We start from the raw sequence: 17,320 nt of genomic DNA on the forward strand, positions 1-17,320 counted from the left end.
AAGGCTACTAAGTGGGAGCATGTCTAGCTTATTATTCAAGGAATAGTGAAAAGCCCACTGTGGCCCCTGGAGTAAGAAGTGGACTGGAGTAATAACAGGTGAGGAAAGTTAACAGGGCTGGGAGGCAGGGGTATGGGGAGCTGGATAGATTATGTGGGGTCTGGTGAATTGTCGTAAGGACTTTGGCTTTTCATGAGTGAAATGCAGGAGGGGGTGTCAGTGAAGGGTTTTGAGCAGACATGATCTGACTTATGTTTCAACTCTGAATCATTCTTACTGCACTGTTGAGAAGAGATGCCAGGGTAGGGTTGCTAGATTTAGCAAATAAAAATATAGGACACCCACTCAATTAAATTTGAATTTTAGATAAACAACGAATAATTTTTTATATGCATATGTCCCATGCAATATGTGACTGGCTATTTACCCATGTGGCAGAATGTGAACTACTTTTTTATAGTTAAAAAAAAAAACCCTCTTCATTGTTACTGTTGATTACTGTAGATCACTGTTACTCTGATCCTGCTGGCCCCAAGACGTGGGGCCTTATAGCAAATTTTCATCTTTGCCTTTCCATACTATCTGTATTACTGTTTTTCACCTTGCGGTCATCTTATACCTTAGAGTGTTACAATGCAGTTTGTTGGACGCCAGCCCAGACCTACTGAATCAGAATTTCTTGAGATAGAATGGAGTCTCTCTCCACGACTGCCTATTGTTCTAGATTCTAGGTACAACAGTGAATAAAACATACAAAATTCCTTACCCTAGTGAAATTAACATTCTAGTGGGGAGACACAATAAACAAGATAAATAAGTAAATATATAGTATGTTAAATATTGATATAGGTGCTAAGAAGAAAGGAAAAGCAGGAATGGGAGTAGGAAATATGCAGTGTTATGATGAGGGAGTTGCAGTTTTAGATAGAGTGACCAGTGAAGGCCTCACTACATGGTGATGTTTGAATCAAGACTTGAAAGAAGTGATGGAGAGAACCAGATGGATACCTGGGGGTATGGATTCTTGGCTGAAGGAACAGCATCTACAAAAGTCCTAAAGCAGGTGCATACCTGGTGTGTTAAATACACTGCAGGGAGCAATGTGTCTGGAGTGGAGTGAAAAGGGGAAAAACAGTAGGGGATGAGATGAGAGAGACAAAGGGGAATGGTTAGTGATTGTTAGCAGGTAGGCTTTATGGTATGTTGGAAAGAGATTTGGAAGCTAGCTCCAGCTATGACATTTATCTCTGGGCCTGTTTCTTCTTCACTAAAAAGTGGTCAGAAGACTACGATGATCTCTTAGGTGTTTTTTTGTTCGTTTTTGTTGTTCTAAAATAGTCTTTAATTTGATACTCTTCCATTTCTACTTTTCCAGCTTGTTGACAAACAGTTATCATTTGGGATTCTTCTGTACTTTTCACGAGCTCATCTCTGTTTGCCCTCTGTCCAGCCACGTGAACTTTTTCCTTTATGTTGCCCTTGTTCCTCTTCTTTCTTAACTGAAATTGAAGATTCAGACAGTCCTTTGATAAGTAGTAGGAAATTGTTCTCTTATAACTGTCCAACCATTACCTCTTCTGACATTCAGATTCTTATTTAATGTTAGGTAATAGAATTAAGAAACATATTTTTCTCTACTGAGAGATGAAAATTCTTGTGAATGGCAGCTTGATTTAAAGCTAGGTAGAGAGAGAAGAAAGTAGAGGCTTGATTCAACTTTAAATTGAATAAATCCTAGTTGCCAGTCCAAGATTAAGTGTAATGTAATGTGTAGAGACTCATGTGATTCTTAACTGGATACCTCTGTGGAAAGGACACATTTGAGTAGGTCTTAATCTTAAATGAATGTTTACTTACAAACGTTGGGGTAGGCCACTCTAAGATGTTGTTTTGATGGGTTCTATTAGCACATGACATGGATAAAAAGAACATCATGAAGCTTTACAATCTTCTTTAGTGTAAATTCTGTTGGAAGAACAAAGCAGTATCAAAACTCTTGTCAGTGCCTTTGAAATCCAACACACAAAAAATAGGACTTGTAGGCTCTCAAATTGCAGCTTTCATGCAGTGGTAATGAAACAGTATAATCACTCTGAATAATTCTGCCACCTTTTTACAGGTCTCACAGGGTATTATGAATTATAAAGAAACAAATCCCCAAACCTAGTATGTTGGGGTTTGATCTGTCTTCTTTTTGTCATCTGTTAGACTTTGAGTACTGCAGGAGAGTCAGAAAAAAGGGTACCAACATATTAGGTTAAGTTTATGGTGACATTAAAGATGGCAATCCTACTTTACAACAGTACATGTATAGTTATATTTGCTAATAATCATTTTCTTTTTCTGTTGTGTATTTGGTGAGGCTTTTGTGGTGATTATTCTTTTGGGCCTGGCTGAAATTAATGATAAAGAAAACCCTGATTGGAGTTTTCTTGACTAAATATAATTATTTTAGGTGGAATAAGTTGGAAAGGATTCACAAAACTTAGTTAGTTGGACACCCAGCTGCATATGTTTATTTATAGCCTCTACGTTTCTCATTTATTTTCCTACAATATAAAACTGTTTGAAAGTTTAATTTGAAAAACTGTTTATACACTTAAAATAGGAGCCTATTTAAAAAAAATGGAGTAAATTATGAAAAACAAATGAGGTTTATTTGGCATCTTTTGAACGTTACTGAATTCTAGACTTGAAAATATGTGTAGGCTGCTTTTTGTACTTGTAATTTTATCAGTCAGTAGCTGTGCCAAAATCAAAGTACAGTATGCTTTAATTAATACAGGGTTTGGTGTTTCTATTTAATGGACACTGATTTTATTCACAATATATAAAATTAAAGTAAGACATGCTAACTTAGTTCCAGTGAAACAGCCTGAAAAATGTGCCCTTTATTATTTTTGAAAACTAGCCAATTAAGGATGAGGAAGTAGATCTTTACTGAGGTAGCTCCTCTGACACTAAAAGAGATGATTGTGTCCTGTCTGACCTTGGCTTTACAAAAATTACATTGTTGGGTGATTGAATAACTTTGTCATGGAAAAGCTTATTTTCTAAATCAGCATTGGCAAACTATGACCTATGGACTAAATCCTGCCTGTATTTGTAAATAAAGTTTTATTGGAACATAGCCATGCTCATTCATTTACATGTTGTCTATGGCTGCTTTGGTGCTACAATGGCAGTTTTGAATAGTTGCAGATCAAATGATCCACAAGGCTTAAAATATTTCCTTTTTCTTTTTTTGACATCTTTATTGGAGTATAAGTGCTTTACATTGTTGTGTTAGTTGCTGCTGTATAACAAAGTGAATCAGCTATATGTATACATGTATCCCCATATCCCCTCCCTCTTGCATCTTCCTCCCTCCCTCCCTATCTCACCCCTCTAGGTGCTCACAGAGCACCGAGCTGATCTCCCTGTGCTATGCGGCTGCTTCCCACTAGCTATCTATTTTACATTTAGTAGTGTGTATATGTCAGTGCCACTCTCTCACTCTGTCCTAGCTTACCCTTCCCACTCTGCGCGTCCTCAAGTCTGTCTCTACGTCTGTGTCTTTATTCCTGTCCTGCCCCCAGGTTCATCAGAACCACTTTTTTTTTTTTTTTTTTTTTTTTAGATTCCATATATATGTGTTACCATACGGTATTTGTTTTTCTCTTTCTGACTTACTTCACTCTGTGTGACAGACTCTAGGTCCATCCAACTCACTACAAAAAACTCAATTTTGTTTCTTTTTATGGCTGAGTAATATTCCATTGTATATATGTGCCACATCTTCTTTATCCAGTCATCTGTCAATGGACAGTTAGGTTGCTTCCATGACCTGGCTATTGTAAATAGTGCTGCAGTGAACACTGGGGTGCATGTGCCTTTTGAATTATGGTTTTCTCTGGGTATATGCCCAGGAGTGGGATTGCTGGCTCATATGGTAATTCTATTTTTAGTTTTTTAAGGAACCTCCATACTGTTCTCCATAGTGGCTGTATCAATTTACATTCCCACCAACAGTGCAAGAGGGTTCCCTTTTCTCCACACCCTCTCTAGCATTTGTTGTTTGTAGATTTTCTGATGATGCCCATTCTAAGTGGTGTGAGGTGATACCTCACTGTAGTTTTGATTTGCATTTCTCTTATAATTAGTGATGTTGAGCAGCTTTTCATGTGCTTTTTGGCCATCTGTATGTCTTCTTTGGAGAAATGTCTATTTAGGTCTTCTGCCCATTTTTGGATTGGGTTGTTTGTTTTTTTGATATTCAGCACATGAGCTGTTTATATATTTTGGAGATTAATCCTTTGTCAGTTGCTTCGTTTGGAAATATTTTCTCCCATTCTGAGGGTTGTCTTTTTGTCTTGTTTTCCAAGATTTTGGATCATCTTTACTATCATTACTCTGAATTCTTTTTCAGGTAGACTGCCTATTTCCTCTTCATTTGTTTGGTCTGGTGGGTTTTTACCTTGCTTCTTCAGCTGCTGCATATTTCTCTGTCTTCTTATTTTTCTTAACTTACTGTGTTTGGGGTCTCCTTTTAGCAGGCTGCAGGTTCATAGTTCCCGTTGTTTTTGGTGTGTGCCCCCAGTGGGTAAGGTTGGTTCAGTGGGTTGTGTAGGCTTTCTGGTAGAGGGGACTGGCTCCTGTGTTCTGGTGGATGAGGCTGGATCTTGTCTTTCTGGTGGGCAGGACCACATCTGGTGGTGTGTTTTGGGGTGTCTGTGACCTTATTATGATTTTAGGCAGCCTCTCTGCTAATGGGTGGGGTTGTGTTGCTATCTTGCTAGTTGTTTGTCATGGGGTGTCCAGCACTGGAGCTTGCTGGTCATTGAGTGGAGCTGGGTCTTAGTGTTGAGATGGAGATTTCTGGGAGAGCTCTCACCGATTAATAATTACATGGGGCCAGGAGGTCTCTGGTGGTCCAGTGTCCTGAACTCAGCTCTCTCACCTCCAAGGCTCAGGCCTGACACCTGGCCAGAGCACGAAGACCCTGTCAGCCACAGAGCTCAGAAGAAAAGGGAGAAATAAAAGAAAGAAAGAAAAAAAGTAAAATAAAATGAAGTTATTAAAATAAAAAAATAAAAAATATTATTAAAATAAAACAATTTTTAAAAGTAGTTAAAAAAATAAAAGAAGAGAGCAACCAAACCAATAAACAAATCCACCAGTGATAATAAGTGCTAAAAACTAAACTAGGATAACCATATAAATCAGAAACCAGTCGATCGCATACAGCAAACCCCAAGTCTACAGTTGCCCCCAAGGTCCCCTGCCTCAATTTTGGGATGATTGGTTGCCTATTCAGGTATTCCACAGATGCAGGGTACATCAAGTTGATTGTGGAGATTTACTCCATTGCTTCTGAGGCTGCTGGGAGAGATTTCCCTTTCTGTTCTTTGTTCGCACAGCTCCCGGGGTTCAGCTTTGGATTTAGACCCGCCTCTGCATGTAGGTCACCTGGGGGACATCTGTTCCTGCCCAGATAGGACCAGGTTAAAGTAGCAGCTGATTAGAGGGCTCTGGCTTACTCAGGTTGTGGGGAGGAAGGGGTACAGAATGTGGGGCGAGCCTGCAGCGGCGGCAGAGGCTGGCATGACGTTGCACTAGCCTGAGGCGTGCCGTGTATTCTCCCGGGGAACTTGTCCCTGGATCACGGGACCCTGGCAGTGGTGGGCTGCATGGGCTCCTGGGAGGGGAGGTGTGGATAGTGACCTGTGGTTGCACACAGGCTTCTTGGTGGTGGCAGCAGCTGCCTTAGCGTCTCATGCCCATCTCTGGGGTCCGCGCTGATAGCCACGGCTTGCGACTGTCTCTGGAGCTCTGATTCCCCTCTCCTCGGCACCCCGAAACAATGGTCTCTTGCCTCTCCAGCAGCTCCAGACTTTTCCCCGGACTCCCTCCCGGCTAGCTGTGGCTCACTAGCCCCATTCAGGCTGTGTTCACACAGCCAACTCCAGTCCTCTCCCTGCGATCCGACCTCCAAAGCTGGAGCCTCAGCTCCCAGCCCCCGCCTGCCCTGGCGGGTGAGCAGACAAGCCTCTCGGGCTGGTGAGTGCTGGTCAGCACCGATCCTCTGTGTGGGAATCTCTCTGCTTTGCCCTCCGCACCCCTGTTGCTGTGCTCTCCTCCCCGACCCCGAAGCCCCCCGACTCCACCATCCGCGGTCTCCGCCCGTTCCTTCTTCACAGCTCCCTCCCACTGGTGCAGGTCCCGTCCCTATTCTTCTGTCTGTTTTTTCTTTTTACTTTTGCTCTACCCAGGTACGTGGGGAGTTTCTTGCCTTTTGGGAGGTCTGAGGTCTTCTGCCAGCATTCAGTAGGTGTTCTGAAGGAGTTGTTCCACATGTAGATGTATTTCTGATGTATTTTTGAGGAGGAAGGTGATCTCCACGTCTTACTCTTCCGCCATCTTGAAGGTCCTCTCAAAATATTTCCTATTATTTGGCCCTTTAGGGAGAATCATGCTGACTTTTGCTTTTTATCTAAGTTTTTTGTAGACAGATCATGTTCAAGTTATGGTGGAGGTTTATGTGGTTGGTATTTTTGTGTTTAATTTTCCATTCTGCTTCATTCTAAGAAAGAATACTTAAAATCGTTTTGAGTGTTAGTTTCCAGGTTTCTCATCAAAAGTAGGTATAATACCACCTTACAGGGTTGCCATGAGGAGTCAATGAGAAATGTAAATAAAATCCTTACCAGAGTGCCTGGCACCCCGGAGGAATTCAAGTGGTGGGGAGATATAATCAGGGAAAGTCTAGGTGTTTATTTAGGTGATTTAGGATGGCATGTTTTTAGAGATTCTGATTTGTCCACAGAGCTGGCTGTAGAAGCCTAGTTTATCCAGGTTCTTAATATAACATTGCTGATTAACTTCCCTCCATCCTTTTCCTCCTCCATCCTTTCCTGTGTCCCTCTTTCCCTTTCTCTTTCCTCTCCTCCTCCTGACCTTTGTATGTTGCAGGAAAAATGGGGTGTGAGAGCCTGGTCCTGTCCCAGCTCTTGGGTGAATATCTGGGATGGGCCACCAAGTGAGAGTCCTTGACTTTGTGCAGGAAAAAGTTCAAGAGCAAACGAGCCATAATAAAATGAAAGCAGGTTTATTTAGAGAGAGACACACTCCATCTTAGAAGGTGAGAGATGGCCCCAGGACATGGAGTCCTCTTGAAAAGTGAGTGGTGCTGGGCTGTGGGGGGTGGTTAGTTTTTATGGGCTGGGTAATTTCGTATGCTAATGAGTGGGAGGAATATTCTAATTTCCAGGAGTTGGGACACCACCTACTTTTTGGCCTTTTACAATTGGCCTGGGAACTCTCATGGCACCTGTGGGTGTGTCATTTAGCATATGCTAATGTATTACAATGAGTGCATAATGAGGCTCAAGATATACTGGAAGTCAAATCTTCTGCTATCTTGGGCCTAGTAGGTTCTAATCAGTTTTGGTCATATCCTTTTCTTCTTAATGGTTGTGTAATTCTTTTAATGGTTGTGCCCTGCCCCCTTTCCTTCCTGTCTCAGTACCTTTCTCTCCCCTGTTTCCTTTTTGGTATATATAAGCATTAGTACTGAATTTAGTTGGTCAGTAGAGTCTTGTAGAGAGTATGCAGAGAACCTAACACACAGAGGATTTTCCATTATTCTTAGTTCCATTCTCCAGGAAATAGAGGAACTCTATCATCTTGTGATCTGCCTCCCTGCCCTCTTTATTCTTATTTGTTAATGTGTATTAGCAGCTATGTAGGTATATGTAAAATCCATTCCTACCACAGCAAATTTTAGGGCAGATCTTCAGGTTTGTCTTACCCCATGATGCCAAGGACTCACTTTTAGACAAGCACGGTTTTCTTCTAGAAGACAGGACAGATAGATGATAAATTCTCCCTAACATTTTGAAACTTGAAATCTAGTGATGATAAAATTGACCCTAGCAGTCTTACACTGCAAGCACTCACTTAGTTGTTTTCTTGTTTCATGAAAACATAAATTTAAATTTACTTGACAGGTATTTTTAGAAGATTAATTTGAAAACTGAGACCTAACCCTTTCAAGTTATTCTAAAACAACATTAATATAAGTGATAGCAAGGAAAAAGAATCTTAGAATATTTTTTGTTTTTATTGGCAGTATTATTTTATGGCTGCATTAATTTTGTAGGTGTCACAAGAAAACATATGGAAAAGAGGTGTTAGTTATAGCATTAGCAGACCCATAGATAATAGTTAACAATTATCCACATTGCTTAAGGTTTTAGGCCCCCTCATTTGAAAATGTTTTTATCTGTAGTGAATTTAATTGTATTTTTAATTCAACTAAATTCTTTTGTTTGTGGTTTAAAAAGGAGTTAAAATCAGTGAGAATTTCTCAATGAATATTCCTACCTTTTTAAAGCTACTGACTGACCTAAATTTAGTTCCAGTGCTTACATACATCAAAAAGGAAACAGAGGAGAGAAAGGTGTGAAGATCAGTAGGAAGAGAGGAAAGAGAAAGGGAAGGAGGGACACAGGAAAGGAGGGAGGAGGAAAAGGATGGAGGGAAGTTAATCAGCAATGTTATATTAAGAACCTGGATAAACTAGGCTTCCACAGCCAGCTCTGTGGACAAATCAGAATCTCTAAAAACATGCCATCCTAAATCACCCAAATAGACACCTGGACTTTCCCTGATTATATCTCCCCACCACTTGAATTCCTCCGGGGTGCCAGGCACTTTGGTAAGGATTTTATTTACATTTCTCATTGACTCCTCATAGCTACCCTGTAAGGTGGTATTATACCTACTTTGATGAGAAAGCTGGAAACTAACACTACAAATGATTTTTTTTTAAGTATTAAACCCAAATTTTATATATCACAATTCTATTAAAGGTAATGTGTCCTTCCTCCTTTCTCATTTATTTTACAGTAAGCTGAGATTTCTGGTAGAGGGAGATATTAATCCCAATCCTCTGTGAGTCACACAGGGACATTAAATGATTTTCTTAGAATTGCAGTTTGAGTCACTGTAAAGTTAGGGACATAAATTTGAATGTACCTTGTTTTGTCTATTTTTAGGCACCAGACAGTGAGGTTTAACAGGTAATTTTGTGTCTGGAAATAGGTAGATAACGTGGAAGATGAGAGATTGTTTAGTTTAAAAAATTTTTTTTGAGAGGTTAAGAGTTTTATCTTGCCAGGATACAGGGAGAGAGTTGTATGTCTTGGGGAAACATAACTCAAAGGCATATAGTTAGTATTAGCATTCTGTTTGCTTGTATATGAGAAAAACCAATAACACTGATTTAATCTGTGAAAGAAGAAAGGGGGGAGTGGGGGGAGAAGAAAAAAAGACATATTTGGGAATAGTGAATTTTGTTTGTCTTTCTTTGTTAACCTGCTGATTAACTGTCAGCTAGTAAAGAGACCAGTTGGGATATTCTGCCCTTGGGCAGCTGGGTGGATCATCAAGGAAAACAGTTTTAGTTGTTTATGAATTCTCTGGAAGACTTCCGGTTTTTAACTGTGACTGGCACTTAAGAGGTTGTGTCTGTACTATGTCTGCTGCCATCCTCGTTAGCATTTCCGTGCCAGATTTCCATCAGCATTTCTCACTTGCTTTAATTATGGTCTTGTTTCTATGCTTTTTTTCCTTCATTTTGTATTCTTTGGTGTGTTAGATGGTCTTTCCAAAAGTTAATGCTCCTTTTTGCTGGGGTTATGTTTGCTGTTGTAAACCATTATTTTAACATTGTGTGCAAGTAGTTTGTTAGTTTTCAGATCAAAAGGTCTTAGTCTGTTTGTGAGTGTATGGGAGATCTGAACCACAATGTTTGAAGTGGATGCAGTGGATTTCTTTAGTCAGTTATCTAGAAGAGATTAGTAAACCAACAAACAATATTTATCCTGAGCAGTTTACGTTCTTTTACCTTACTGTTGCTTTGAAAGTTTAGGTTATGATTTTGGAATATTTTGCAAATTGTCTTTTCTATAGTCAGACCTGCTGTTTCTGTGCACTTTATCTTTGATGAAGAGTGGGGAAAAATTTGACAGTAAATTCTGTTTTCTTACAGTCAAAGGCTGTTGGTTTGCTAGATGTGGATGTGTATGGCCCTTCTATTCCGAAGATGATGAATCTGAAAGGAGATCCAGAATTATCACAAAGTAAGTGAAGAAGAGAGAAGCAGTATGACAACAGTTACACTTCTGTTTAGTGCCTGCGGAGTGTCAGGCATTGTGTCACGCACCTGTGTACCTTATACACACTATAATATAATAATTCCGAAATCAGATGCGAGGCCAGACTGTCTGGGTTTAAATTCTAACTCTGTCACTGATTAACCATGTCGCTTTGAATGAATTGTTCAACCTCTTCGTGCCTCAACACCCCCATGTGTACATAGCGTTAACAGTTGTACTTACCAGACAGAATTGCTGTACATAATCGCTCAATTACAAAGTTGCTGTAAGTGTAGTGCGTTCAAAGCACAGTGCTTTGTACACCATAAGTGGTCAAATTCAGCTCATCATCCTCTCTGTATATAAAAATGTGTGAATGTATGGGGGTATTTGAATAGAAAGTATCTAATATATTTGTGTTAGAAGAGCTGAAAATTATTTTCTCTAATCAGATATTTGTTATATTTGTCTTAAAGTGTTTTTGAAAAAACCATAAGACTTTAGTTTCTCTCCCCAGCCTTCACTGCCATCAATAGGACAGAGTAATTTTTTGAGTAAATCTTTAATATTTATTTAATATTAATATTATTTATATTTAATATTATAGATATTATAAATTATTTTATATTTATTTATATATTTAATATATATTTACATATTTTATATACATTTAATATTTTATATATATAATATATATAATATATAAATATATATAACTATATGTATATATATATAATTTTATATTTTATATATTATATTTTATATATTTATATTTAATATTAATATAAATTAATATTTATGATATTAATATTTAATATTATTTGATATTGATATACTAAATCCTTAATATTTTGAGTAAATCTTTAATAATACAAGATTATTTAATAATCTTGTTATTATATTTTCTTACAAAGCTATTAAATATAAAGTTTCAAGAACAAGGAAGTTCTATGATCAAAAAATGAAAAATTGGAACAACTGGTAGGTCTTCTTGAAAAATAGTTTTCAATGAAATTAGTTTATTAAAATTTATTTCTAATTATAGTAAGAGTATAAAATTGAATAATATCTTTTGTTTCTTATTAGACCTTTTATTGTCCATGAATCTAGGACAAAATGCCTGTATTTAATGCAGGGTATTTATTGGATTTTCTGGGTACATAATAGAAGTTTTTTTTTTTTATCATTGCCATTAAAAGTTAGGTAATTAGACATTGTCTGCTATTTAAGGTGCTTTTGTTTGGGCTGTAGTTGTTGAAATCAGTTACAATGTTAAGTTCTGAATAACCATTTATCAGATAATAAGAATTCTCCCTATCACTTTGAAGAAAACTTGAGACTCTAGTGATGATAAAATTGACCCTAGCAGTCCTACATTACAAGCGCCCACTTAGTTGTTTTCTTGTTTCGTTATAATATAAACTGAAGGAAGCTAAGTTATTCTAGTTTCTTTGTTCTTTGCCCTTTTAGTGGAGTGCATGCTTAGTTTGCAAATATGTGCCGTGAGCCAAAATGTCAAACTTACACAAAGAAGGAGTAATGAATTTGTGTACTTTAAATGATAGACTTGTTATATCTATCTCTTGATTAAAGTAATATGAAAACTAGTGCATGTAGCACATGAGTGATAGCAAAATGGAGCCCTTGGTGTCAGTTTTTTCTTAAGTAGTCTGTTCAGTCTATGCCAATGTAAATACTTGAAGTGAACTTTGATGTCTTTCTTCTTGTTTTACAGAAGCTGTAATCTTAAATTTGATGTTTGCAAATTGGCTGCCATTAAATAGGCTTTCTGGTAAAAATGAGCTACTGGAAATCTTGGAAAGCCTGAAAATAATACTTTTTTGTGTGTTGACAAGCTGATCTTAAGTCCCCCAAGAAATAAACTGAACGATTAAGGCATTCACTTAAAAGAATGTGGATTCTTGAAAGCCCATCTTATAAATTGGTTTTTGAATCTTAGATAAACCTGCCACCATTATACTAATTGGCATCATTTTGACATTTTTACATTTTTGTCGAGTTAATTTATCCTGTATTACTCTCTATTATAGAAAACACAATGCACCATGGAATTATCTAATTAACAATAAGAAAAAAGATTTGTTTTCAGCAGTTCAGATTTTGCAGAGATAGAATGGTGAGCAGAATCTTAACTTTATAAATGTTCCTCTGTTCCTGGACTTAGCTAGACAACCATAGGGGCAGTGGGACTTCAGGATTGTCTTTTTCTCTTCATTATTTAAGCAGACATATGGTAATGTAGTTTTGGTCAACTTGTTAATTTTAAAACTCCATGTTAAGGTTGACAGATTCATTCTCTTATATATTTTTTTCTTTTTGAGGAGACTGTAGAGAAACCACATTTCTTGTACTTATGATATTTTAGCCTGATTACCAAGGGAAATTTTACATATGATTCTAGAGAAGTGAATTCAGTAATTGAAGAAAAATTTAAGTTTATAATAGTTTTGGATTTCTTAGGTTGGGAATATTTCTATCAGCTTAAAATGACAGTGGTGATTTGTCTATGTTAGTATGCAAAATTATGGTAATGAAAAGTCTAGCCAGTTTGTAGAAAGAGTATTATACAAAAACCTCAACAGGTTGACATTATAGTGGCTGCAAGTGAACTGTTGCTTTGGGAACCTAATGGAATTTAGAATAAAATCCATGTGTAGTTTGAGAAATTATCATCTAAGTGTGGATTAACTTTTTTTTTTTAAAGAACAAATACCAGTCATTTTTCTCTTTTTTAACTTTCTAAATAACATAATATGCAGATTTCATATTACAGTATAGCCAAAGTACAGTCCTAGAAATTATTGACTAGAAAGGTTTTAAACTGAAATTGCGAGTGAATATTAAATGGTTGCACACAGAAATGTATTGTTAATTCATTAATGTAATATTCTTTTTTGTTGAGGATTTTTCACTAAGTCTTCTCAACTGACTTTTACTGGTAGGAATCTGCTTTCTTTCACAGTTTTGTGATGATAAATCACCTTCAGAATTCTTGTGAATTTTTTACTACTTAGTTTTACTAAAGAATGTCTTTTAGTGTACTTAGCTAATAAAGTAGGAAAATGTTAAGGCCTGTGGAGAGAGGTTACTAAAATTGAAATGTCAAGTAATTTTTTTGAGGATGACACAGTGATTATTAATGATTAACTATGAGACTTCTTTTTGAGTAGGATTCACTTTTCTTTTGTTGTGGGCTAGAAATTTTGCACTCATGTCACAGTATTCTGCTCTCTCTGTCCTAAGGTATTAAGCATTTTCCAAGTTTAGGAATGAATGTGTGTATGGGCTTATGAGACAGAGAAAATGTGGAAAATCAGCTTGGGCAAATGACCTTTAATAATAGCACTCATTTCTAGTAAGAACTACCAGGAAGTGACTAAGATTTCTTTAAGATAATTTAAGTGCATAAAGAATGAGAGTGAATTCTACTCATTCCTGAAATTACCTTGTTTCCTTCCAAGGCAGAGAGTTAGGGGTGTTACTGAAGTTATTGACATGGATGATTAAATTCTGATCCAGTGGTTGGAGCTCCCAAAGCTTCTCATTTATAATTTGCTTCTTCTGGTCATTGTCTTGTGGACCCTTGGGTTTCATCTGACGCTAGAGTTCCTCTGATTATCTTTGGGAAAGATTCTGGGATGTATTCCATAATCACAGGGTTATAGAAATGACTTTTTTCTTGCTGACTTCCTGGATTTTGTTTACAACCTCTTTTATACCTAGAATATTAGGGCAAAGTGTAAATCAGGGTTGAAGGATCCTTAAAAAGTTGTTTTGGTTTGCTCTGGCTTTAGGCACTTTTATCTTTAAAATATCTCAGAGATGAGATCTATGTTCTTTGAAGAATCCTATCATCCTACTTTATCAAGACAAAAGTCCATCCTTTGCTTGGCTTATTGTTTCTTGCACAGGTCACTGAATAGGCTGAACTAAATACCTTTTTAGTGTGGTAAAACCCTTTTCCTCTTTTCTTTGACAGTCCTGAGCTGAAGAATAGGCAGCCTCTTTTTGGAGTTCTACTTGCTCTGCTGCAAACCGTCTTAGCCAGGGGCTGCAGCAGATGAAGTCATTGAAGAATGCTTTATTTATCTACAGAACAACTAAGTGTATTTTAGTAGCTATTGCCTGTTAATTTTTGTTTTCTTTCACAGGATGGCAGCAAATGGTGTTCACAGAATGTATCTGTGTATATGTCAAATAGTCCTTACATATTTGAGTTTCTGATTAGCACCTGCCCCACGACAAGATTGGTGTCCTTTTATGCCTCCTTCACTTTTTGAGTTATATCAGAGGGCTGCCCTTAAGATGTGTAGATTAATAGGAGGGTACATTTGTAATGTGGCTATATCTTTTAAGGCTATTTATACTTCATATTATCTTTTTCAGTCTAGTCCCAGACTGGAAAAAATGTTTGTTTGTTTGTTTTTCTTATTTCCTAATCTTTTGATCATTTTTAATGTTTCTCAACATTATCAGCACATTTTCAATATCTTCTCTCAAATGAGAAAAATTAAAAGAAGCTCACTACTGTTAGGTATTGTGAGGGGAGATAGCTTGCAATTTTATTTATAATACTCTATTTTTACTTATGTAGTCTCTGAAATTTTTGCGTTTTAAAATAGAACCCATTATTGCTGATTCATAGTTACAGGAATATTTTAATAAAACATATGCTGCTTCTCCCTCCCCCCCTTTTTTTTCTTTTGGGTTAACAGGAAAGTAAAGCATTTAAAAAGGAAAGTAGTTTGGTGAATGCAGGATGTAAAATGACTTTTGAAGGTGGAAGATTTGGGGAATATTTATCTGTGAATTGGGAACTCCATGGGAAAAGGCAAGAGGTCATTAATAATGAAATTATACTAAGAGGCATGAAAAGTTTTGATGGTCTAGATTTGGTGAGGCTAGCAAGAGAGAAGAGAAATTTGACACGCTGCCAAAAGAAAAAAGCGATGAAATAAGGCATCTTTTTCACTTTCCTTTTGGACTTCCATTCTAGATTTTGTCTATGTGTCATGCATTTATACAGGGTAATGGATTGAAATGAAATCTTGTTCATCAAGATTGGATAGATTTTGTACACCCATGTTTATAGCAGCATTATTCACAGTAGCTAAAATGTGGAAGCTACCCACATGTCTATCGGTGGATGAATGGTTAAGCAAAATGTGGTATATACATACAATGTAGTATTATTCAGCCTTAAAAAGGTAATTCTGACATAGGCTGCAACATGGATGAACCATGAGGATGTTATGCTAAGTGAAATAAAGCCAGTCACAAAAGGAGAAGTACTGTATGATTTCCCTTATATGAGGTACTTAGAATAGTCAACTTCATAAAGACAGAAAGTAGAATGGTAGTTGCCAGGAGCTTGGGGGAGGGGGAAATGGGGAGTTATTGTTTGATAGGTATAGAATTTCAGCTTTATAAGATGAAAAGAGTTATGGAGAGGGATGGTGGTGATGGTTGGACACGTTATATTTAATACCACTGAACTGTACACTTAATAATTAAGATGGTAAATTTTATGTTATGTATGTTTTACCACAATTTTAAAAAATAGGAAAAAAAATTGGGAAGATTTGTTCTGGCAGTATTATCAGTACTGGACATAACAATACAGGGTTTCTTCAATAAGTGTCTGTGGTATTGACCCGGTGAATCAATCTGTTCTTTAAAAGAACAATCATTACAGAACTGGGAGAAAATAGAATAGTGATGTTTCATTGGGAGACTTAACAAGCTTAGCTGAAAACCTCTGATTTTCAGTTTGGAAACTTCACTAGCCCATAAGTTGTTAGGAATTGTAGCCCAAAGTTACATTTTCATGTCACGAAAAGTGATAGAGCTTATTACATTCAAAATTCTTAATGTTATTGTTACCTATATTACCATTTGTAACATTACCAATGTTATAAAGCCCTCTGTGATCTGGTTTCTGCCTTCTCACTACTTCTACAGGCTCAATTCCAATAAGTTGCCTTGTTGTTTAGTGAACACCAGTCACAGTGGCCTCTGTTGCTCAAAAATGCCACGCTCTGTGCTGAGGACCCTCGTGTGTTTTATTTTCTCTACCTGAGACACCTTCCATCTCTGCTGTTTTCCACCCCTGCCCCACAACAAGTTTCTACTATCAGGTCTCAGTTTTAATGTTTCTTCTTCCATGACTCCTTCTCTGACTCATCACTCTCCTTATTGCAATTGCAAGGGTAGTTTTTGAATAATCTGTCTTAATTTTTTAAATTTTGTTTATTTATTTATTTTTAGAATTTATTTATTTATTTATTTATTTATTTAGGGCTGGGTCGGGTCTTCGTCGCTGTGCGCGGGCTTTCTCTAGCTGCCGCGAGCAGGGGCTACTCTTCATTGCTGTGTGCGGGCTTCTCATTGCGGTGGCTTCTCTTATTGTGGAGCACGGGCTGTCAGTGCGTGGCCTTCAGTACTTGTGGCACGTGAGCTCAGTAGTTGTGGCTTGCAGACTCTAGAGCGCAGGCTCAGTAGTTGTGGTGCACGGGCTTCATTGCTCGGTGGTATGTGGGATCTTCCCAGACCAGGGCTCGAACCTGTGTCCCCTGCATTGGCAGGCGGATTCTTAACCACTGCACCACCAGGGAAGTCCCCTGTTTAATTTTTTAAATCTCCTCTACTAGGCAATACAACATGCACAGAGCAGAGGCTTTCTGGCTTGGTTTGTTTTGCTTTTGCTTGGTTATATAGTAGATGCTCAGTAAATCTTAGTTGTTTAGATGAAGAAGTTTTCTGATAAATTTCTTGTACATTAGCTGCGTATTTTAGTTTCTGCTTTGGGTATATTAGTAACTTAATTTGCAATCATAATATATATATTTTAATGAACAATATGGACAGTTTTAAGATATTAGCAGTTAATCGTTGTGATATACGAGTGGCTGTCTTATACTACTTTTTTCCATTTTTAGGAAAAGAGAAAGAACCTATATGGTTAAGGCATTTGACTTTTGAGAATTATGTTACATGGAGTGAAATGGTTGCTCACATTGTTTCAGTGTGGTAGGACAGTGCCAGTCTTGCCTCACATTTTAGTTTTGAAATGTTGAGTACAGATCTGCTTACTCATAACGGGTAGAGTCTTGTGGGGCCTGAATTTGGGCCATGATGGAAAGGACAGTGTCCAGAATGCC

General features: G+C 37.4%; 1 protein-coding gene across 1 annotated transcript in view; it reads left to right on the forward strand.

Moving 5' to 3' along the window:
• Positions 1-17,320, forward strand: part of NUBPL (NUBP iron-sulfur cluster assembly factor, mitochondrial) — a gene marked incomplete at its 3' end in the record, with an annotated part of 245,246 nt that overhangs the window by 44,177 nt on the left and 183,749 nt on the right. Inside the window, exon 4 of the mRNA XM_079699925.1 lies at positions 10,034-10,124. Coding sequence (XP_079556051.1) covers positions 10,034-10,124 — 91 coding nt within the window. The remainder of the gene's footprint in view (positions 1-10,033; positions 10,125-17,320) is intronic.

Source organism: Hyperoodon ampullatus (assembly GCF_949752795.1).
Source record: "Hyperoodon ampullatus genome assembly, chromosome: 3".
Lineage (NCBI taxonomy): Eukaryota > Metazoa > Chordata > Mammalia > Artiodactyla > Ziphiidae > Hyperoodon > Hyperoodon ampullatus.